The 22,944-nt window shown below is 40.3% G+C and overlaps 4 protein-coding genes across 6 annotated transcripts in view; 2 read left to right on the top strand and 2 right to left on the bottom strand.

Moving 5' to 3' along the window:
- The first annotated feature begins 3,968 nt into the window (after positions 1 to 3,968).
- Positions 3,969 to 4,809, top strand: LOC128255598 (uncharacterized). Its single transcript, XM_052985274.1, has 3 exons — positions 3,969 to 4,027; positions 4,085 to 4,162; positions 4,224 to 4,809. Exons 1-3 carry the CDS (start codon positions 3,994 to 3,996, stop codon positions 4,331 to 4,333), a joined length of 222 nt encoding a protein of 73 aa, XP_052841234.1. The 5' UTR covers positions 3,969 to 3,993; the 3' UTR covers positions 4,334 to 4,809.
- A 4,755-nt stretch (positions 4,810 to 9,564) lies between these two features.
- Positions 9,565 to 10,286, bottom strand: LOC128255595 (cuticle protein 16.5). Its single transcript, XM_052985270.1, has 2 exons — positions 10,148 to 10,286; positions 9,565 to 9,942 (listed from the first exon to the last, which is right to left on the bottom strand). The coding sequence occupies exons 1-2, from the start codon at positions 10,151 to 10,153 to the stop codon at positions 9,655 to 9,657; spliced, it is 294 nt and encodes a 97-aa protein (XP_052841230.1). The 5' UTR covers positions 10,154 to 10,286; the 3' UTR covers positions 9,565 to 9,654.
- A 148-nt stretch (positions 10,287 to 10,434) lies between these two features.
- LOC128255579 (RNA polymerase-associated protein CTR9 homolog) lies at positions 10,435 to 15,313 on the top strand. Of its 3 annotated transcripts, XM_052985245.1 has the most exons (6): positions 10,435 to 10,708; positions 11,202 to 11,293; positions 11,342 to 12,895; positions 13,639 to 13,855; positions 13,919 to 14,376; positions 14,439 to 15,313. In XM_052985245.1, exons 3-6 carry the CDS (start codon positions 11,478 to 11,480, stop codon positions 15,172 to 15,174), a joined length of 2,829 nt encoding a protein of 942 aa, XP_052841205.1. In that variant the 5' UTR covers positions 10,435 to 10,708; positions 11,202 to 11,293; positions 11,342 to 11,477; the 3' UTR covers positions 15,175 to 15,313. The 3 variants fall into 3 exon arrangements, with proteins under 3 accessions (XP_052841205.1, XP_052841204.1, XP_052841206.1); XM_052985244.1 differs by lacking the exon at positions 10,435 to 10,708 and having other exon boundaries at positions 11,153 to 11,293; XM_052985246.1 differs by lacking the exon at positions 10,435 to 10,708 and having other exon boundaries at positions 11,153 to 11,293; positions 11,350 to 12,895.
- A 1,504-nt stretch (positions 15,314 to 16,817) lies between these two features.
- The window catches only part of LOC128255578 (uncharacterized), a 46,991-nt gene continuing 40,864 nt past the window's right edge, over positions 16,818 to 22,944 (bottom strand). The window contains 3 exon segments of the mRNA XM_052985242.1: positions 16,818 to 18,388; positions 19,931 to 20,334; positions 20,978 to 21,277. Of these exon segments, the coding sequence (XP_052841202.1) occupies positions 17,708 to 18,388; positions 19,931 to 20,334; positions 20,978 to 21,277 (1,385 nt within the window). The 3' untranslated portion in view covers positions 16,818 to 17,707.

Raw genomic sequence — 22,944 nt, forward strand, 5'->3', positions numbered from 1 at the left:
TGTCTTAAATACATTATTTAGTAACTCTTGAGTTCCTCAGAAAAATAGAATGATAGCCTTTGAAACAATCTCTCATCAAATTTAGAAGTATTTGAAATTGAAATTAATTCCATTTACTACAGAACAACTGAATAATATATATATAAAACTGAACCAAATTTAATCGTGTAATGTAAGAAAACAACTTGTTTAACAAAGAAATTTGTAGTATTTAAAATACATTTCTTATCTGCGTTTCCTTGCAATTAGCCCATTGTATGTTGCTATTTAAGAAGTAAATATATATCAAGACAATTTCTAATTTGCAATTTCCAACTGGTTCCGACAATTGCTGCAAGTAGTAAATATAGTTCTTCCCTTTCAGGAATTAGCATAGCAAACACTTTGTAGTGTCCCCATCAAACCAATCTTCTGGCCCGCAATTTTCCTGCATAGTTTTTCACACCTTTTTTCGCATTCAGACGGCTTTCCTTGTGCACAACGACATTCGGGTCAAATGCGTATACATTTTAAGCCAAGCCAAAAACACAAAGGCACATTCCAGGATATGTGTGCAAAATGGCGAGAGTGGTGCTAACTGGGAAGTTTTTTTTTTGATTTGGGGCAGCAAAATCAAAGGCAAACGCTGGAAATTGAGATCGAGAATGGCAAACGCTTAGGAGCAATTACAAATTCCGGCTCTGTCATCCTCGGCTCTGTCGAAGCGGAAGTCATTATCGTGGCAAACAAAACCCAATAGGAATGGTGGTGCCCTGCCCCCTAGCCCCCTGTGCACCCCTTAACCCTCCAGTGCCCCTGGCTAACCGCAGGAACAACAACTGTAACACGCCATTACATACATTTGCGACAACTTGGGTGGGAATGGGTTTTCTGGGCTTGACTGTACGTGTGGCTACGGGTTTTGTCCTCATTATCGAGTTAATTATGTGTGTGTGACCGTCTTTATCAGTGTGCCAGTGTGCTAGTGTGCTTGTGTGCCTGTGTGTGTGTACGAAGGTAATTACAACGGGGCTCCATTTTTGGCCAAAATCTCACGGAACTTTGACTTTGGATTTCGGGGTTTCTTGGCTCTCAGCTTGTCCTCCATTGACACTCGTTCCACTCAGCTCTGCCCCCTGAGTTTTCCACCTTTCAATTCGATTGTAATTAATTTGCAAGGCGACTGCCCTAATGATGTGGTTCGTGGTCTATTTAAAGTGATGAATGTCTCCGGGTTTTAACGATATCATTAAAATGGCGCAAATATGTTAACCCATCATTTACACCAAATAATCTGGCTTTTCGCATCTGTTGTCCTTTTTCTCTTTTAGTTTGACAGACCCATCTCAGTGTTCGCGGTCCCAAAGGTTAATTACATTTATCCAAAACGCAACTGACCCCGCAGGACATTGACTTAATTTCCCTGGCGTTTGTTTTTCTCCTTTTCACGTTTTCACTGTATTTTGCCTTTTTCTGACTTTTCTTTTTTTGCTTTTAATTTTTTTTTAAACGCTTGGCAAGGGAAAAATGCTGAAAAAGTCGAGACCAAAGTGCTGCCAGCAATTTCCCCTATCTATTTTTTTTTTCTTTTCGGCTGTCTGTAATGCTCGTTGAAGCGCCTAAATGGAAATTAAAAATTGTTGCATTGCCGCTCGAATGCGTTTGCTATTTATGTAGTTTGGGGCATTACGTAATTTATCGCAGACTTTAACAGAATTTAAGGTTCAGCGGATAAGCATATTATAATAGCTCTGTTTTCTATTATTAATTCCTGTGAAGTTCATTGGTAAAATTATCACAGTGGCTTGAAGTTTTTGCATGCCAATAAACCAGGTCATATAATTATGTAATTCTTCAAAATCTAAGTATAAACCTATTCTTAAACTTGCAGAATCACTTCATCTAAACTTTCCAAAACATTTGTAGCTCCACTAAAACACTCTTTACTTCGCAAAGAAAAAAGTTTTTCCAGTTTCGACTTTTAGACGTGTTTGCGCCACTTCACACCAGAACACCTTGCAATGGTCTGCTGAAAAATGCCGAATCGAATGCATTGCCAAAATAAATTCTGATTTGACAGCTAATAATCGACAGTGGAAGTTGGCAACTTTTCCGAGGTGTCAGCACGTTGCGAAAGCCTTCAGAATAGGGTGAAAAAGCCAGTGTCTGGGGAAAAGTTGATTATGATGACGTTGGCAGCGTTTTGTAATGCCGCAGTTGTTGGCTTAATCCGCCGGTGGCAGCTGCAAATGTTGCAGTTGCACTTTTTAGTGTCTGAAGTGGTGCGCATCCCTAATCCAAATCCTAATCCAAAGCCACGCAATTCAAAGGGGCCAAAACCACAGCATGTTGTGAAACATAAGGCACAAAGTTATGTGTGCGCTTTGTGTCCTTTTTCCAGTACTTTTCCGCTTTTCCTCGCATTTTCCCCCGCCCATTCAGACATTGCGAGCTTAAATATTTAATTTCATTACGACTTCCACACACTCAAAGAAAATGTAAGAACGGAGACTGAGAGATATCAAGCATTCATCATTCATTGAAAAGAGAAAAAAAATCGAGGGAGGGGAAATTGTGAAGCTGGAAGAACTGGAGAAAGCAAACATTTATGTGGCTTTCTTTATACGGAACGGAAACCCACTTCTGGCCTCCTTTTACTTGGCTTTTGCATCGTGATTTGCTCCGTTTCATTCTACCCAAAGAGCTTGTAGGGAATCTGAAGAGGACATATTCCCGAGGGAGAGATTCCTGAATACAATTACCAAATTGCTAATAATAAGTGAAATGAACCTTTGACATCATTCCCTTGATGTCCTCCACATGCCCATTAAAAGGAGTGACACAAATTGGAGCTAATGTGTAACAACATAGGTAAGCATTTGTCTGAGCTTTTCAATGGTTGTTGTTCTGTGTTGAACTGGTCCAGTACTCACCATTTTTAAAACATTTTAATATCGTATACCCTGTCATATTTTATTCACCAAAACCCTAAGAAATCAAATAGTCAAAGCTAATTCAACTTTTTTTTAATTTTAATCCAACATACATTTATTATAAATTACCTTTTTTCGTTTTTTTTTATTGGTTTCTTTTTCAAAATCTAGTTTTTGCCGCAACCGGAAACCAAAAATCGCATCCGCCGGATATTCCGGGCTTGTCAAGAGCGGAAATTCCAAAAAACATAGAGGTATACTGCACAATAATGCGGATTCCATACGCCAAAGTGGCAGATATTTGCATTTAAGGCAATCATCAGACTGGCACATTTTTACCCTAGAAAAACGACACAAAGTAAGCAACAAAAACGAACATTTTATATTCTTTGTATTTTGTTTTGGGCGCCGGCAATAATTTCGTCAATAATATTTGTTTGTTTTGGCCATAAATGCAAGTTTGGCTTTTATTAGTGGTTCTGCCAGTTTCCGTTATTCCGGCGTGTCAAAGGCAACGAAAGTTTTCTGAAAAGGGGGGTGGAAATGGGAAAAGGTGCTTCCCTGATATTGATATACTAGCTCAAGTCATGCAATGCGGCAAATGATAAAGAGCAACGCCTTCAATAACAGTTACAATTGTTGATGGCAGGGGCGGGTGTGAAGGGGGAGGGGAGGGGAGGGGAATTACGAGGTAAGGTGGTTAAATGAGGTAAGAGCCACTATAAATAGATGTATCAATCAATGAAATTGTATCGATACATGCAATTGAAAGTGAAATGGAGACAAAGTTTGTCAAAACAAAATTATTTATTTAAATTTTACTAAATTTAAAATATTATTAATATTCTAAGCCCTGATTATTGATAAGCATTTGTCTGATGTAATAAAATTCATATGACTTCTAAATAGCCAAGTGGTTTTGTACTTTTCTATGACCAATTCACATAAATGATAAATGCTTAGCCATAGATAGAAAAACAGCTTCTCCAGAGAACCCAGTTGAGCTGGCACAGTAAAGTAAAGTGATTGAGAGTCAGTACTAGACGAACTATACAGCGAAACAGTAAAGTTTTTATAGACAATGACCAGCAGTGAGAACTTTACAGCTCCGGGAGGTACGGACATGAACTCTAGAGCTCCATCTATATAAGTGATAAGTGATTCTCGTTTAGTGGCCCCGGAAGAACAGGCCCATAACAATCTGATGATGGTGATAGCCACCTTAACGTGGCTGATGCTCAGCTGTTTGAGTGAGCTATTCAATAAAAACGGGATGCATTTGACTAACAAAAACTCATTTTTACTGGCCAGCTCTCATCATTTACTGCTGCAATTACTGGCAAATTTTGAGACCGCACTCGCACAGGAACCGAGAAGACTCCGAGCAGCAGCAAGGCAGCCTGCTATCAGTGTATGATTAGCCGGAAAATGAGGAAAACTCCATCACAAAGGAGATGGCCAAAAGGAGAATGAAGGGGCGAACAGCTGTTGGCGAACATCCTTGCGCCTTGACACTGGCCATATGCCCCGGTGCAGCAGCTTTCATTTCCATTTTCCATTTCCGCTTCCGCTAAGTTAATTCCACACGACAACAGAAAAACAAAAATGAAACCCAACAAAAACGGAAAATTCCATGTGTTGCTATTTCCCTTTTTTCGCGTGTCTCCCTTGTGCGCTTCTTGCCGTTTAGTTTACATTTTCTCCTGCCTTTTCCTTTGCCAAAAAAATATTTTATTTCCCTTGGCTGCCAGGCAACCAACGCAACAAAAGCGAAGGCAACCGTCCTGAGATATTTGCAGGCTGAGCTCTCGTTTCTTTGGCTGGCAAAGTGAAAAGCATCTTTTATGCAAATTTAGCAGGTGGGTAGAACAGAGCGGGGGCGTTCTGGCAGACGGGCGTGGCAGTCCGGAGCTAACATGACTTCCGCTCCCTAAGTGGCTTAATGTTGCTCGGGCAAAGAGAAAAAGAGTTTTACAAGGAGAAATGTCTGAAAGGAATCTCAAAAAATGCGTAATAATTATTGGATTAATGCGGAGAAAGGTTAAAAGTGAAAAGAAACCTTTGAAGTTAACTAAATACTAATTCATATTTATAAAAAGCGTTTATTTCAGTAAACAAAACTTGATAAAGATATATGAACAGGAGTCTATGTATAATTTCAAGCTACCATTCGCTTCAACTTATTTCCATTACCTTGAAAAATTTTAATTTTCCCTTCCATTTGTAAATAAACTACCATTAATTTGTAAACTTAAAACTCTCTTATAGAGAACGAATTATAATAATCCCCATTTGACCCATTTTCCGCAAACAAACTGAAAACGTAAGCCGCAACAATTATCCTTTAACCATTTACGGTGGCACACATCATTACCATTCGCCACCGAAATCTCCCTTTTTCTAAATTCTCAACCTTTAAAATTTCGCCAGACCGAAATCGATTTGCCGAAGGCCTCGACAAAGCCCTTATCACATAACTTAGGCCAGAGCCAAACTAGAGTTGACTTCACAATCAGCTGTCGCAAGGGGAAATGCGGTAAAGTGGGGAAAAGTGGGGAAAACCGGCGAATAAGCGGGACTGGGACAGAGGTAAACTCTTGAGAAAAGTTTTCGACGGCACCAAATCAAATGCCGATTATCGCCCAGTTAGTTGCACTCACAAAGGAAACCGGGAAATTCGTTCAATTGAGACTCGTAGTCACAGTCGAAATGGTAGCTCCACTTCGTGGCCTGGCACCAAATGTGATACTCCTTCCTCGTCCTGGTTCAGATTCAGACCCTTTGCTTTCGGGGAAACCTACGACTGTTCACTCATTATCGGCGTGTTTGTTTTATGAAGGTCGTTTCCAACAGCCCGCACAAAAGGATTCGGGCACGCACGCACAGACATCGTCAGTGTCGTCACCCCATTCCCCAGCCCGCTTCTAAATAGGGCTGTAGCCTCCCCCAATCTCCAGCACCTAGAAATCTGTGAACGTTTCTGTCAAAGCTCACTGGGAAAAAGGATTACACAATATGTTCCTGAAACTGAGAGGAAAATTCCTGACACAAGCTGAAACTTCGATTTCAAATAACATTTAAAGTGTAAATATGTCATTTGGTGCATATTCTTTAAGAGCTATGAATATAAATACCTTTTTGTTTTATCTAATTCCTTAATTTTGCTAATGTTGAATATTTTTTAAATTTGTTTTTTATCTAGTTCCAGTTGCCATTTAAATAAAATGACCCAATAAAAAAATAATTGCCTGGTCATTTTAAGGAGTAGTCAGATATGGATTTAATCCATTGGTGGAATGAATTATTAAACTAACTTTTTTTCCTATTTAACTTTATTATATTCAAAGCAGTTTTAACGCTCTAACGATCTAACCCATTAAAAAAACTTTACCATATATATGACATCTTATAGTTTTTTCGGTTTTCCTGGTCCAATATTAAGATTGGTAATACCCAATTCAGGAACAGTTTTCCCCCCAGTGTTGCTGTTGCCATTTTGGCCATTGTTATCTGCCCGCTTTGCTTAAGCTTCTTCATCTGCTTTTCCTCCTTCACTTTTCCCCGGTTTTCCGCCTCCTTTTCCGGCTTTGTTGTCTTCCCCCTGCCGCTTCTGTTGACACTGCGTTATTGTTGACTGGTCCATCTCGGTGATATCTTTGATAAATCTCGGCTTTCGCTTGTCCAAGTAACCAAAAATTTGTCTTGGCTTCAGCAAGTGCTAATAGCAAACACAGGGAAAAAAGAGGGAAAATCCAGCTCAAGTTCATCATAATTGCTTATGACGATGAGTGGAGGGAAATCTGTTTCCCAGCTTTCCCTCCATCCGGTTGACTTGGAGGCTGCACATTAAATTATTTCTCATTATTGACAGTTTATCAAATTGATTTAACAAACCGCCCACCAAAACTTCTTCCCCTTTCAGCCAACTTAAGTGTTCGTGATAAATGTTATGGTTGTTTGCTAGCTTCTTTTCCTGGCCCCCTTTCCCCCCTTTCGTCCTGCTATCTAAGCTTTAATGTGCTTTTGTTGCCTTTACTTGTAGTGCGTTAGGTGCGTGTTGGTGAGTGGGGGTGTGTGAAATTTATGTAATGCCCAAAGTTGAAGCGTACTTTTGGGCTGTTTGCTTAATGTTGCTGCCGCTGCTGCAGCCACTCTCAACATTTTTAGTTAATTTTAGTTTGTTTGCACAGCAAAGTGTACTTGTACTCAAACTGACTAAATGTTTTATTAATTTAAACACAAAGCTGTCCGGAAAAGCAAAAGTTTTCATTTTATGGATTTTACCATGAAATAGTTATTCGGTTCCATTTGAGCATAAAGTCTGTGAGACTGAAGTCAGAGCAATATATATATATATATAATATATTATGCATTGCATATCTGAGGTCTTTAGAACTAGGCAAAAAGTGTGCGCGCATGAAGTTTGTAGACCGGATGAATAGGAATGTTTCTCGACCCTTAACTTCGAGGTCTAAAGCAGTTGTTTTTCTTAAGCTAATTAGGCAATCTAGTTACCCTGAATTCATCATATTGATATTTGATTTTAAGCTGACATCTGATTGGAAAACTCGATGGACGGAAGGCAAAAGGATAATTTCACCGCTGCCATGGCATTGGGTGTAATGTCATGGCACAAAAGCGCCAAGCAATATAAAATAATAATGCAGTGGCGTTGCATTCATCTACCTTTCCGTCCCATTCTCTCGATTTCTGCTGGATTTTAGAGGATGCTTCAATTCAAATCGAATCGAACAATACGGGAAAAGCTGCTTTTACCAAGTAGCTATAATCCGATATTCTTTCCGCTCTTCCATCTGCAGAGTTCTGTTTGCTATAAATTTTGTGTGCACACAATATTGTTCTATTGTTGTCCTTTCCATTGTAATTAAGCCCATGCCAGGATGGAGTGCATATCAAACACGTCCTGGGGCATTTGGCTGCGTCTCAAGTGGCAGGAAAATGGGGAATCTGGTGGGGTGAAAGGCTTCTGGTTTCCTTTTGTCTTGCTTTGAAAATGCCATTGACAATGGTGACTTCTGCCAGTATTGTCACGTCCATGTCTAACGTAAAAAAATTGAAAAACACAGAAACAACAAGAGTCTGACGTCTGAAGTGCCGATGCACAAAAGGTCCGATATAAAATCCGTCTATATTTACATCCGACTTATTCCAGCCAATTTGTTTGTTTGTTTTCCATAACAGTAACATAAATAATCTCTCGCTTTACTCGTTTGCACTGGTCACTTAATTGCCCAACAATACATCCCATCCATAATTTATGCAAAATTTCCTTCCTCTGCCACTCAACACCAAAAACAAATCTAAATCTCTAATTTGCCTGTCGACTTTTAAATAATTTATTTGTCAAGTCAATGACTGAGAGATAGTATTTAAGAGGTGACTACTGAATTTGTATATTTTCCAGAATGTCATTGGCCAATGTTTAATTAAATATTTACCAGGACAAGCTCTAGTAATTTGTTGATTAATTATTTAGGGTTTTTAGCTGGGAGCCAGAGAACTCGTTGCTGAAATAGTATCTAGATTTCACAACTTTTGACTACTGCTTGTTGCTGTTTTGCCCAACTTTCTAAAGTTTTCTCACCCACACAGGCTTCTGATTTTTCGACATGCCAACACTTGTTTTTCCACTGAGGTCTAAGTGATTTAGGCTAAACTTTTCCCCGGAAATGTAGCGGGGAAAACTTTTGTTGTTCTGCATAATCGTCTGTCGGAAGTGTATCGAAAAAGGGAGCACTTTTCCCGGCATAAAAGGATTTAGCTGGGCTAAGTGCATTACGAAACAATCAATAAATTTACTTGGGCGCTCGGAATAGTGCTCAACTCCAGGAGTCTCAAAGCTCAAAGTCCTGCTTGTGGTCCATGTTTATGGGCCGCCCATATTGGGGATTATATGTTCCTGGCTGCGAGTGTGTGAGCCAACCACGTGCCTGGGCACGACACAGTCCTAGCCCAGTCGAGTCGTAATTCATTTGCATAACATTAACGGGCGGGCGGATGCCATAACATGAGCCACATGCCAGGGTCTAAACTGGGCCAGCAACCAAGTTTAAATAAAATATGTGTGCCAGCGAATTAACCTTAAACACCTTGCAGGCTGTCAGGTGTGCGAGTGTTGAGAAGACCAACGAATTAAACTTCATTGGCTCAGAATGGAATAAAAACAGGCTGTGCTGGCTTAACCCCTGGATGCTTTTATATAAAATAAAACAAAATTTTGTAATTTGATGCATTTTTATAAGAGTTTTATTGAGCCAAATTGTTTTTAATTTTAATAAATTACACTTTATTCAGCGTTGTTGTTTAGTTATACAATATTTTTTTATTTTTATTTTTTAATTTTTATGAAAAACTAAAAAAACTCTTGAAGTATGGAAGAGAGTTTCTCTGTCATCACATATATGGATAACTTAAGTCCATAACATGTCAGATAATGATGTTCTATAAACAATCTATTGCTCTTGACTATTTTTTCCCCTTATTAAATCTATTTATTTGGACCTAAGTGAAGTCCGTATACTTAATTAACTAATTCTTGTCACCTAAGTCCCTAATTTTATTGGAGTAGTGATGTCTATGAATGATAATAATAATAATGATAATATAATTAAGACTCCCCAAATGAAATCCATTTAGTTTTTGAAAATTCACAGCTTTATTTCATGGAAAATCGTTTACAAAATTAGGGACATACGGGAATTATGTGATCGATCGGGACACTTTACTTCTTGAGCAGAGTGGAGACGACGGCGGGGGCGGCGTAGGCGGAGTAAACGGAGGGCGAGGCCACGTATGAAGAGTAGACGGAGGGGGCGGAGTAGACCGAGGGGGCGGCGTAAACGGATGGAGCGGCGTAGGCGGAGTAGGCGCGGGGGATGGCGGCGGAATAGGTGGCCACAGGAGCGGCTGCGGCGTAAGTCAGGGCCGGAGCAGCGGCATAGGTGGCGACAGCGGGGGCCACAACATGAGCCTGGGCGGCGGCGATGAAGAGAGCCAAGCAGATGAGGAACTACAGGGAAAAGAAAAGATAATGGTACAAAATATATTAACAAAAATAAAAATGCAAATATCTTGAACATTTTTGTTATTGAATTTAGAAACACCATTTTTGAGTAGAAGTTTTATGTGCAAGCTGATTTATATGCATATAAATCTAATTATCACGTTTGACTTATAAGAGGCAAAAGGATATTTTTTATACAAGCTTCTCTTACTTTCATATTGATTGTTGTTTTGGGTTTGTGTTCGACGAACGTTCTCAAAAATTGTAAGTGCGTTGACTGATGCTATTCTCAAGTCGAAGCCAAGTATTTATACCCCAAGCGACCGGAGACCAAAAGAACAAGTTCCCTACTACATGCGGATGTGGAATTGGTAGCTAATCCGGGCAACCCATATCGAATGGATTAGTATTGTTCAACCGAATGTTTGTTTATTTTTACACTCCGCCAACAAACCGACAATTGGCCCAAGGGGCAGGTGGGGCACATCGAGTGACGGACTGACAGCAATGGCAGCTTGATTGTTTGCGCCTCTGCACCTTTTGGGTCAAGTTTGGTGACAAGCAAAAAATGCCAGCAAAAAGCTTTTATAATCAGGCTAAACGAAAATCGAGTCAAAGCGGAATCATGAAATAATTACGCTCAAACTGAAAGCGTAAGTGGGGATAGCAATCATTGTAACTTGCGTCATCAAAGTGATTTTCAATTGTAGCCCTGGCATTGACATTGAGCGGGCTATTGATCAAATACTTGAGGGTAATAAAAGAGACTAATGTAAGTTGATTTTTTAAACCTGTTTTAAACATTACATTTTTCTAACAATATTTAAAGTAAACGAAGTTTTTAACAAAATCAAAGACAAATATAGGCTCGGGCTGTAAAGAAAATAGCGATTATAATTACAAAATGGATGACAGTTAAGATAGTTTACCAACAGTGTTGGGAAGGGTACTATTTTTGGGACTTAGGTAAGGTACACAGTGTTAGAGAAAATATATGTGTAAGGTACGAAAAATTTTTATTTAGTTTGAAATATCCAGTTTTAGTGAAGTTCTGCTGATTTTAAGAAATAACAAAAAAATAAAAAAAAATTTGAAAAAAAAAGTGTTGGTAAATGTTCAGCTACACCTTTCTATAGCCTGAACAAATGTCGTGTCATTTTAAGATACCGATGTATGTAGAGAGTTTGGTAACCCTAGGGTTTGTCAGTGAAAACTAATTGTTCCTTCAAAACTTTTTTCGGTGATGGCTTATAAAAAAACTGAAGTGCTGCGAATGCCAAAGGACAGTAATTCACCAGAATTCATGACTGCTTTTTCCATGGAGGAAATGTTGCTGGGCACTTGCATTGATAAAGCTGTGAGTTCCGAAGCAACTGGTCAATTATATATCTAACATTTGTCTTAGCTCGCTAGCTACTCTCAAAACAATTGGGACAGTTTTGTGGGGATTTTAGAGACTGGCATCAAAAATGCCAAACGCAGTATGAGAGCTATAAAGACGACCTGGCCAGGGCTATATTCTGCTCGCGGCCCACTTCACCATGCAGGCCAACAAGGAGTTGGGCAACCGGCGAACGGTCTTGCAGGCCAAGGTAACGAATATTCTTAGCATGCTCGATGGGATGCAGCGACCTGACGATCGCAGCCTCCAAGTGGTTAAGGGATTCGCCCTGATGTTATCCGCCGGCAGAGCCCAAGACGCCGACGCGCAGTTTGTCTCCGTAATCAGAGAAAAATCGGATAACATTATGGCTCTGGCTGGACGTGCTTGTTTGGCCTTCAACCGTCAGGACTACATCTCGTCCCTGGGCTTCTTTAAAAGTATCTTAATGGCCCAGCCCCTAGGACCAGCGGACGTCCGCGTCGGTATAGGGCACTGTTTCCGAAACATGGGTGAACTGGACAAAGCCCGTCGATCGTTCGAGCTGGCTCTGGTACACAATAGCCGATGTCAGAGTGCTCTGGTCGGCATGGCCCTACTAAAACTCAACCAACTCGAGAAGGAGTCCACTCAGGAGGGCATAAATCTGTTGTGTGCGAGCTTTGAAATGAACAGCCGCCAAGCGGTGGTTATGAGTATCCTCGCCACGCATTTCTATTATGTCAGGGACTACGAAAATGTCTTGATTTTGGCCGGAAATGCCTACAAGCGCACCGACATTCCGCAGTTGCAATCGCAGAACTGCTTTCAGATTGCCAGGACTTTCCATGCCACCAAGCAGTTCGATCAGGCCATGAAGTTCTACCAACTGTCCGTGAGACTAGCACCTGAGGGATATGTGCTGCCCCGCATGGGTCTGGCCCAAATGCTTTTGAGGGGCGGGAAAATCGATATGGCCAAGACCAACTTGGAAATATTCCTCGAATTCCTGCCCAATGAGAACAGGGCAATGCTGTTGCTGGCCAAAATCTATCTGCAAGAAAGAACTCCAGGACAAATCGATAAAGCCCTTAATATGCTTTCGAAGGTGGTGAAGTCGGGGTCCGCTCGCCATGATATAGACAGCAGACTGACTCTGGCATTTGCATGTGAACAAAAGCAGCTCTGGGAGCAGGCCAGCACTGCCTACAGTCAGGCTATACAAATTAGCACGGAGTTGGGGCAAGCGATCCAGATCGAGTGGTTCAATAACCTGGCAGCCACTCAGATGCAGGCCAAAAAGCCACTGGTTGCTCTCAAAACCCTCGACGAGGCCATTTTCCAGTGTGGCATAAAGGGTGGCGATCACAGGGTCACCAATTTGCTCACCATGCGATTCAACCGTGCCCGGATTCTGGAAGATTTGCACAAGTATGACCTGGCCGAGACTGCCTACAAGGACATAATCAATGACTATCCAAGCTATTACGACTGCTATTTAAGGCTAGGTGTGATGGCGATGCAGCAGAATAAGCTGGCCGTAGCTAGCGAATACTTTAAGGATGTCCTTAACACGGACAACGATGGTCTTACAGCCAGGTGGGTCAAAAAATCTATTGATTGAAAAAAAAATTGATCACTGTACAGAACAGAAACTATTTTTTTAAAAAAATGACTTAACTTTTCCCCTATTACTCGTAAAGTAACAGCCAACATGAAGCGTTTTTGACCCTATAAAGTATATATATATTCTTGCTCGGGAACAATAGCCGAGACGATCTAGCCATGTCCGACAGTCCGTTCAGTCATGTCAGTTTAAGATCATATGTTTATTTGGTCCACATCAATAAAATTAAATGTTAATTTTCCGGCAGTGGCCTATTTATTTTAAAACTATGTTTTCGAGACCATAAACAATATTTAGTAATCTTTTATAAAAAAAGGAGAAAAAAAAAGTAACTTCTCTAATTTTCAATTTTTTTTCAAAATTCCTTTGGACATGACATTGACATGACATAATAGTTTAGAATTACGAATTTCATTTCATTTAAATCGGAAAACGGTATCATATGGCTGCCATAAGAACGATCAAGTAATTGACGTGAAAATCATCTTAGCTTTAATGTTTTTAAACATATACGTATATGTTTAAAATGATTTAGATTTAGATGTTTTAAAAAATATTTCATTTATGTAATAGCTGCAAAGTTTGTTTTTTCTTATTTTATTTATTTAAAAACTTTTCTTATTAATTGACTATGATTATTTTCACAGAGCACAATATATTTTAAATTTTTTAACGTAAACTCATAAACAAATTATTTGAGTTCCAATTATTGTAGGATTTATATGGCAGACTGCTTTATGAAGTTGAGTCTTAGCAAACATGCTATAGTAAATTACAATGCGATTTTACGCAACTGTACACAAGTCAAGGCTACCTACACCATGGTGGCTCTGGGAAATTTCTGTCTTAAAATGATTCATAGTGCCTTGATTAGGGGAGATTTGTCCTCAGTCAAGAGACAGCAGAAAAGAGCCTTAAGATATTACGGGAAGGTAAGATTAGCTATCGAAAAACTGTTTTCATATGATAATTACCAGCAAACTTTTAATGTCCAGGTTCTTAATCGCAGTCCGCGGAACTTGTGGGCAGCCAATGGCATTGGGGCCGCCCTAAGTAGTTGCAATAACCTGTCCGAAGGTGAGGCTATCTTCAGGCATATTATCGAGGCTGGGAATGAGTGTCCCCCCGCCATCCTAAACTCAGCTCACATTGCCTTGGAACTTGGTCAATACAAGCAGGCCAGTCAGACTTACAAGCAATGCCTGCAAGACTTTCTGCCTGTAAACTGTGTGGAGGTAATGCACTATCTAGCCAGAGCATTATATGGCGAGGGTAAAGCCCGCGAGGCTAAGATGTGGTTGCTCAAAGCCCGACACTTGGCCCCACACGATCCTTCTTTGATGTTTAATCTGGCCCTGACCATCAAAAAGGATGCAGATCAAGTCTTTGTCCTTCCACGACCCAAATCGAATGATCTCAAGAGGGCGGAACTCGAGCTCAAAGTAGCCCACAAGTAAGTACAAAAAACATTTTACATTGCAAATATATAAAGATCATAAAAAATATATTTTTCAGGTATTTTTACCATCTATACCAAAACGCAACGTCCATTTCGGTGAGCGCTTGTGCTAAAGGGTGGCAAGATTGCGAGGATCTTTTAACTGATTTACCCGAAGAGCTCCAGCGTGTGGGTAACTTAGAGTTGTCGAATGTGGACCGCATTCGTTTGCAGGAGCAGCGTTTTCTGGCCCATCAGCAGCAACTAGAGGCGCAGCGTATTCAGCGGCAGGAGGAGGAGCGCGTTCTCCGGGAGAACCAGATAGCCAAGCGCCAAGAAATCCTAGAACGAACCAAACAAATTATGAACGCCCCTCTTCAGTCTGAACTGGCCAAAAAGGAGTCGACGATGGGCAAAGGACGTGGCCAGAAAAATCGGAAGAATGTGGATGCAGACGGGGAGCAAAACTCTGACGATCAGTTCAAAAAGAACACTGCCCAGAAATCCCGAAAGAGAACTACGATCAAAGAAAATAAGTCGGCCAAGAAGTGCAAGACTAGGGAGTTTATAGACACAGATGATGACGACAGTGAAGTGGAAGCTGGCCAAATTGTGAATTTGGAAAGCGGTAGAACTCTGGAGCAGAATCTTCAATCAGATTCTGAAATGGAACTAAATGATGATGGGGAACCCGAGGAGACCGAAAAGATTCTAGACCGCCTAAAGGAATACAACGAGCGCCACCAACTGGAAATGGAAAATTTCACCAACGCCCAAGAAAATGGCAGTCCCACTTACAGCGAACTTGAATGAATGGAGAATTTGGAGAAGAAAATACAGGAGGCCAGTGCCAAATAAATCTGACAAAAGAATTAAATATTAACAGAGCGTGGATATCTTTAAGAACATTTTTAAGGGAATCCATATTTTATCTATATTTTATCACATGTAATACAAAGCACATTAAAACAATAAAACACAATATCAAGCACATCATAATTTTCAATTCGACGGTGCTTTATTCTTGCCCTTTTAAGTTGATTATCACCAAAATGTTGTTAATGAATTTACACATTTACTTCGTGGAATTCTGACCGAGTTTTCCTGTGGCAAACACAAATGATTCATTCGATGTGTCAGTTTTCCTCGGGGAAGTGGAGCAAAAAATTTTGCTCCCACCCAAAAGAACACACATGTTCATTTGAATGCCAACTCATGTCGGAGGAGCCGGAGGACATTGGTGTCCTGCTCGAATTACCCATCTACTTGACTGCCACTTTGTAACTGTCAGGGAATCTAACGAACCAAGCAGTCGAACTGAGCTGAAGCGAAAGTTAAATATTCGTTAGGCAAACGCGAAAAATGATTGGGAGACGTTGCGGCGGCGGCTCATTAATATCAATTTATGAGCTGAGACACGAAATTAGTCTGTGACAAGTATCGCCGCAGGATGTGGACAAACAACAAGCACCCAAATTCATCCATCCATCCATCCATCCTGCGCCACTCCACAGCCACTCACACATGTCGTTGCTTTGTTTTCTGTTTGGTGTTCGGTCGATGGTTTGAGTGTGGGCTCTGGGTGGTTGAGTGGTTTTCGGGCTACTTCTGGGGTTGCGTTAATTAATTCCAAAAGTGTATTGCGTGTCCTGCCAAAAGGACAAATATGCGTACACGACTCATGTCCTGTGGTGAAATGGGATTTTTACGGGTGGGTGTCTGTATTTCACCTACCCACTGCCACAAGTTATGAAAAATATTTCCAAATAAATCAGAGACAACGAGCTGTCCGAGCTGATATACTCGAAAACCTCACTGCCGAGAAAGCCAGAACATATTTTGGTCAATGGTTTTTAACTTTAGAGCCAAGCACTTTCCGTTTTTCCAGTTTAGTTTTGATTTTGCTGCAAATATTTACCCTCCCTTTCTTGTAATAAACACAAAAACTGTCGAGTTTTATACACATTTTCATTCTTTATTTTTTGTTCACTTATTTTCACTTGTTTTTGCTCATTTGCAATATTAAGTTTTCATTTGCTTTACAATAAAGGGAACTTAACGAAAAGTAATAATGTTCGCATGGAAAATAAATATTTAATTCGCTTACAAACCAAAGATTAATTAAGAAAATATATATATATATACCTATGTTTATATTTGTAGAGTCGAAAGTCCTTAGCTGCTAAGTCTAAACCAAAATTAAATTTCAATCTTAAGTTTTTCATTTTTCGTTTTTTTTTTTCAATTTATAATTCGAGTCACAATTCAATTTGATTTTGTCATTAAAGAAGCACTTTGCATGTTGGGTTCTTTTTATGGTGGGCGGGGTGTGATCGTGATCGGAGAAAGAATCTTTAAATGGGATAACTTTTAGTTCGACCTTAGAGCGACTACGTTGAATTTGAAATGGGGTTTGTCTTTGGGCAGGTGGTGGCGGAGACACATTGAACTTTTGGTTTTATTTGTTTTTTGCGCGCGATATAATCATGGATACATACAGATCTTTTACATATTCGTATTATATAGATTTGATAAAGTTCTCGACAACAGATGCGTATAAAATTTCATTCCACATTTAACAAAATATGATTCGATGCACATATACAAGTATAACTCATTTCATTCCACACCATATCGTATTGTATCGTATTGTGTCGTATCGTACGTATCATTTATAATATATATAGTTTGCGCCTATTTCAGATTCCTTTGTTGGTTGCTGCTGCTTTTTCGTGCTATATGTATTGTGTCGATATAGAGATATGCCATTAAATTCTGTAATTTTATCATAAATATGATCAGGGGGATAGTCTTTTCGTAGATTCGCAATGTGACTAACTAAGTTCAATTTAGTTTAGGCTACATTAAGTGGCTAAGTCGTTAAACTAGATTAAGTATTAGCTGACCTGACCCTAAATTAAGTCACATATATACACATCTATGGCTTAACTAGTTGCGATTCAGTAAATCTCTTAGTTTGAAGTTTAAACTAGTTTTTCGTTAATTTCACAAGCATAGCTCCTTTGTTCACTGAAGTATTCCACTCCCTATTCGTTTTTTGCGCACAAAAACAGATTCGTGTGGTACAGTAGTAAGCTAAATAAATGCTTTCCTTTGTGGTTTACAGTTACACTTTAGTCGGGTTCAAAAACAATGCTAATCCAGTACACATAGGCTATATCTATATATCTATACATCTGATTTTTAACTTAGTTTTCCATCTGCTCCTGCTGCTCTTTGTGTGTGGGAAGTCTTGTCGCGTTTTTGATGCAGCTTAACTACTATAATACAGATTTTGGGATTCAGTTACCTCGTCGACGAATCTTCAGCCCATCGTAATGGTTCTTTAGACGATGGTGGTGCGCTCGGCGCCCATAGATGTGGTGGTGCACGTACTGCTCCCGCCAATGCACACGATCTGACACTTGATGTCCTCTTTGGCTAACTCTCAGGAGCTCACCGTCTCGTAGTTCCCGCCGCCGCTCATCAGGAGTGGGGCCTGTACCCCGCCAACCCCCAGGGTGGTGCTGTAGGTGGCCGTCTGGGAGCGCGGCGAGGTCAGCAGCGACTGGGCCGCGCCGATGGTGATGTTGCCGCTGGTCACCGAGCTGGTCAGGGCCGCCGAAATGCCGCCCACGTGCAGGCTGCCCGGATGGGGCAGGGTGTTGCACGCCCCTACGCCCCCCAGGGCCACGCCCCCCAGCCCGCTGGCGTTGGTCTGCAGCGATCCGTTGGACTGGCCGCCCAGCAGGGGCATCGTGCAGGTGGTGGTGGATCCGTACGGGGAGGTGGGCGAGGTCCTGGTCTCGTACGCCGGCAGGTGATAGCCGCCGGCCCCTGCCGCCGCGACCGTTACTGCGCCCCCACCACCCCCCCTACCCGGAATGCGGGTGTAGATGTTGGGGGGCGTCCTTGTGGACAGAAGGGGTGGCGGGGCGGTGTAAACGGGTCGCTGAACGGCAGGTGCTCGCTGGGGCGTGTTGTACAGGCTGAAGGCAGGGTTCGTGGTTAGCGAGAGTTCACCGTACTGCAGAAAAAGAACACAAAAATATAGTTGATCAAATATTTAATATTTAAATGAACTACAAAAAAAAAGTGTAAAAATATTGGGAAATTACTTCTAAAACTGGTGTGTTTTCTGATTTACTGATTTTAATTTCTATCATTTCTATCATGTCTTTCAAAGGCAAGAGTTTTTTCCAGTATTTATTTATATTTTATGTTGCTTAAGTGTATTAAAATGAATTAGTAATACATAGTAGTAACTTGCAGTTAAAACTTTGTTTATGTATTACAATCACTTTAAAATAAATGGCTACTCAGTTGCAGTAGTTCAAATGCACTGATTTCAATTTATTCAATCCAGAAACTTAATTGTTAAAATGGTTAATTCAAGTGTCATGCCTTAAACTTTCTTACATTTAGATTGCATAATTTCTGTAAATTTTAAGAGTTGTAAAAAATATTTAAAAAAAAACAAAAATTGAATTACTTTTTCCCAACTTGATTTTCCTTGCAATTAGCTCTTTTTTGTTATATGTAATATTTACTCTCAAACTTTGATGAAAATTTCCCTCAACCTTTTTTATGCTACATTTATGACGAACGCTGACAAAAACAATTTCTAATTTCTAATCGAAAAGTTCGTAAACTGACCCACACAAACACCAAGAACTTCTAATGAGCTTGTTAGAAACTCTCGACTCGGAGTGACAGACCAACCGAAAATTACAAAAAGCCAAGCTGAACAAAAAGCCAAACATTTTTGAACTTTTGCTGACGACGACTGGCAGGCAAAGCATTTTCCTCATCAAAATTTGATGCCGCTCTCGTCCACCAGACCTCGAACAGGAAAAAAGAAAGCCAAACAATGATAAAAATTTAAGCAAAAGTGCACTGAATGTGGACACTAAGGAAAAGTTTTGGGTGGGTCAACAACTTGTTGTTGGTGCGGAAAACAACGAAACTAATTTGTGTAATTTATTAACGGTTTCTGGCTAATTGGCGGCAAAGATAAAACAATGTTTTAGGTAACCTTGCCATACCCTCGTTGAAGAAATTAACAACATTTTTTGTTTTGTTTGCTTAGACATGCATAAATCGTAGGAATGTTATGTACAAATTAAATGAAATATTGATATTACAATTAACAAATTTCGATCTTTCATTCTTTTTCTACATAACAATTCCATTGATGTATGTATAAGCAATATTATAACTAAACAGATTACTTACTAGTTACTGTTTTCGATTAAAACTGAATTTTATTTTGTTTCTGATCTGTAGCTCAAATAATTTTGTTAAAGTCGTATTTTTAGCGAAAAAGTATTTGTTGTACCTTCTTTACAAATCACATTATGCGAATTAGCTAATAAATATATATTTTCTTTCTTAAATTCCCATCTCATTCAGAGCCCCTAAAAGACGTCTATTGTTTTGATAGTCTTACAAAACAATAGCCAAAAAGTAGACAACACTGAGGAATGTTTTTTTAAATAGCTTCTCAGAATAATAAACATTTAATCGGGAGCATCAGAAATCGTAACATCAAACAGACAATGATATTCACCTGTTTGCCAAATGTGGGCGACAGCGAGGGCGGTGGCGGGGAGGCGGTGTTAATCCGCGTCGGCGGGGTGTACAAAATTCGCTGCGATTCCATATTCAATCGGTCGAAGGCCTTCTCCTCCTGATGGAACTCGTCCTCGCTGTTGGCCTCCTGGGGCACCACATCCGGGTTTTTGTCCTCGAGGCTGGAGTGGCTGCCCATGTTGCGGGACAGGGGCTCCGCGCTGCCCTTGTCCGCCTCCGTGGTGGTGGCATCGGCCCCGTTCCCGTGGCGCCTGCCGCCCCGCTTGCTGCGGAATTTGATAACGATCACCACGCAAATGGCCACCAGAATGAGTGTGGCAATCACGCCCACCAGGGCGCCCAGCAGGGGCGTAAGTTGCACCAGCACCGCCGTCGACGAGGCTGTGGAAATTGCGAAAACGAGAGCAGATTCGGGGAAAATGTGAAAATTTAAATGACAAACCGTGGACAACCCGAGAACAATGAAAATAGGCGAAAGTGTTGCGCTCGGTCGACAGGACCAATTAAATTGGTGGTTAAAAAATTGGTTGTTAAAATATATAAGCACATTTATGGAAAAATAACTTATATAGCGAATGAAATATATTTATAAAAATAATTGAGGTAAACGAAAAATTCAAACTGTAACCTTCAATTACTCTAGTTAACAGAAAAAAAAAAAATCCCGATCAAATAATTATTTTTTTACTCTAATTTGGGGTCGCTTCGGAGCTCGACTAAATTTGTAATGAAGCGTTATATTTAATAAAAAATTTAATAAAACAAAAATAAGAATTTTTTTTAAATACCTGTAAAGTATTATTTTCTTCACTATTTGCCAATTGATTAAAAAACATAAGAAAAAAAGAAACCTAAGATGGCACGTATTCTTGATTTTATGATTTCTAAGGACCTAACCTAATTTTAAGTTTATGGAACTGAAAAATTCTAATATGGTCATTGGATTTAATCAACAATTCCCCCAAAAATGGCGCTGAACTCCGAAGAATGGCTGATATTACAACCCTTTCTGCCGTGCACTCACCTGTCCTTAACAACGGTGCTGAAAGTGTGCGTCCTCGCAGGCGATATGCCACCTTGCTCGGCCCCTGCGCATTCACCGCCGTTATCCGGATGACGAACACGGAGTCGCTGGGCAGCCGCTTCACCGTGAACTCCGGGTACTTGTACGAGGCATTGTACAGGATCTGGCGGTTCAGTTCGTCGTAAATCTGGGCGTGAAAGTGCTGCGGGATGCCGCCGTCGAAGCCAGGGATGCACTGGATCTGCAGGGAGTTGGCCGTGGCATTGAAGGCCGTGCAGTTCTTCACCGGTTCGGGAAGGTCTAAAGTATGGTAATATAGTGGATATTAGTTTTGTCACATTTTGTTTATGATCTGTTTTATCGGTCTATAAATTGAAGTTAGGGCACCTATTTAATTGAAGCTTAATTTCTTTTCATATTCCTTATCCATCTCAATTATAAAACTTCCCCATTCATTTTCAATAACATGTCTTTTTAAATTTAATTTCCGGCAATTTAAAGAAAGCTTTAAACGCTTTAATTCAACTAATAGTAAAAAAAAATGTAAAAATAAAACGGTGTTCGTCCAAAACAATTAGTTTAACAGAACGCCTGTCGATGGCGAACCATTGTCCTAGATCCTGCAACACTCTAACTGAAGGCCTTTGAAGTTGCTGTCCCGTGTCCACGCACCAAAATTGCCGCATGTTTTCGGGCCATGGCCAGCGGAGGCTTTATAAATAAATGATGTACCCTGGCAATTTATTGCATTTGATTATCAGATTATCGGGCCGCACACAGATTGCAGTAGTTGCAACAGTAGCGGCCACGGCGGCAGCAACAGGAAGGCAAACATGCAGATGGCGTTGGTAAACATGGCTTTTATTGCTGTCAGGGACGAAACCGGACGGTTGCCGGACGGACGGGACAAGTGTATGCTGTAGCTGTCTTTGGGCCCCCCGTACTGCCCCTCCCCCCTTGTTTCCCCTTGACCCCTTTACCCCTTGACAACCGTCGGACAGGCTGGGCAATGCGTGAAATTGCCGCCTGGCAGGCAACTTCGCACAGCTACCGGCCAAATGTAAATAACGTGCAGAGATTCACTCGCCGGAATCCGTGCGTACGTGCTGCGTGCCACAATTATCTACTGACCAGGCCAACACCGAATCGAGTCAACATGTTTGCCGTTTATCGTTTGCCGTTCGCTGTTGCCCGCCGCCTCGATGTGAAATTAATTAAATTTTTTCACATACCCTTTGAAAGAAGGGAAGTCGAAGTCCGGCGAGACGCTTTAAAACTTGTTGTTAGGGAAACAATTTTGCATTTTGTATCACTTAAACGGATTTAATATACCATCAAAAGTGCACTAATGATTTTTTAGAAAGCAATTTTTAATTTGTAATAGCTTGATCAAAATTTTAGAAACAATTAATAAGCCAAACTTCTAAAGTTCTGCTACCAACAGAATTTCACAAGGTGGTTGGACTAATATATATTTTAGTTAGTTGAGTGCGATCACTTTATTTAACTAAGAACAATGATATTATATGAGTTAAGCTCTTAATTTTTTAACGCTTTTGTTCTTTCAGATATCACATGAAGGGTTTTGTTTTATAATTTGACTAACGATTTTGTTATTCAGATTTTGAGTCTAAAAAGTTATCGTTATACGATTTCGACTACAACAATACTATAATATGAGTAAAACTCCTACAAACTCCTCACAATAAATTAACTGTTTTTAAAGTTGCTGTGAGCAAATGTTTTTTAATAACTTATGAAATTGTCTTTTTAACTAATTCCTTAAAACATGAATACAAAATTGTAGATTATTTATTTATTTACTTAGATATTTTATTTAGTTAATTTGCAAAAAGCATAAGTAAGTAACCCCCCAAAAAAAAGGGTATCGCCAGTTCCCCAGTTCTATCTGATTTCCCGCCTCCTTTCCCGATTTCTTTATCCTCCGACTGGGCTTGTCCAGTGGG

The sequence above is a fragment of the Drosophila gunungcola genome (genome assembly GCF_025200985.1).
Source record: "Drosophila gunungcola strain Sukarami chromosome 2R unlocalized genomic scaffold, Dgunungcola_SK_2 000011F, whole genome shotgun sequence".
Classification (NCBI taxonomy): Eukaryota; Metazoa; Arthropoda; class Insecta; order Diptera; family Drosophilidae; genus Drosophila; species Drosophila gunungcola.

What these genes read in the sequence shown, in the direction of transcription:
- LOC128255579 (XM_052985245.1), top strand. Translation starts at nt 11,478, where the DNA reads ATGCAGGCCAACAAGGAGTTGGGCAACCGGCGAACGGTCTTGCAGGCC. An exon ending in AACGATGGTCTTACAGCCAG is followed by an intron (nt 12,896 to 13,638) that starts GTGGGTCAAAAA and finishes CAATTATTGTAG; the next exon opens with GATTTATATGGCAGACTGCT. An exon ending in GAGCTCAAAGTAGCCCACAA is followed by an intron (nt 14,377 to 14,438) that starts GTAAGTACAAAA and finishes TATATTTTTCAG; the next exon opens with GTATTTTTACCATCTATACC.
- LOC128255598 (XM_052985274.1), top strand. Translation starts at nt 3,994, where the DNA reads ATGACCAGCAGTGAGAACTTTACAGCTCCGGGAG. An exon ending in GAACTTTACAGCTCCGGGAG is followed by an intron (nt 4,028 to 4,084) that starts GTACGGACATGA and finishes ATTCTCGTTTAG; the next exon opens with TGGCCCCGGAAGAACAGGCC. An exon ending in GCTGATGCTCAGCTGTTTGA is followed by an intron (nt 4,163 to 4,223) that starts GTGAGCTATTCA and finishes TTTACTGGCCAG; the next exon opens with CTCTCATCATTTACTGCTGC.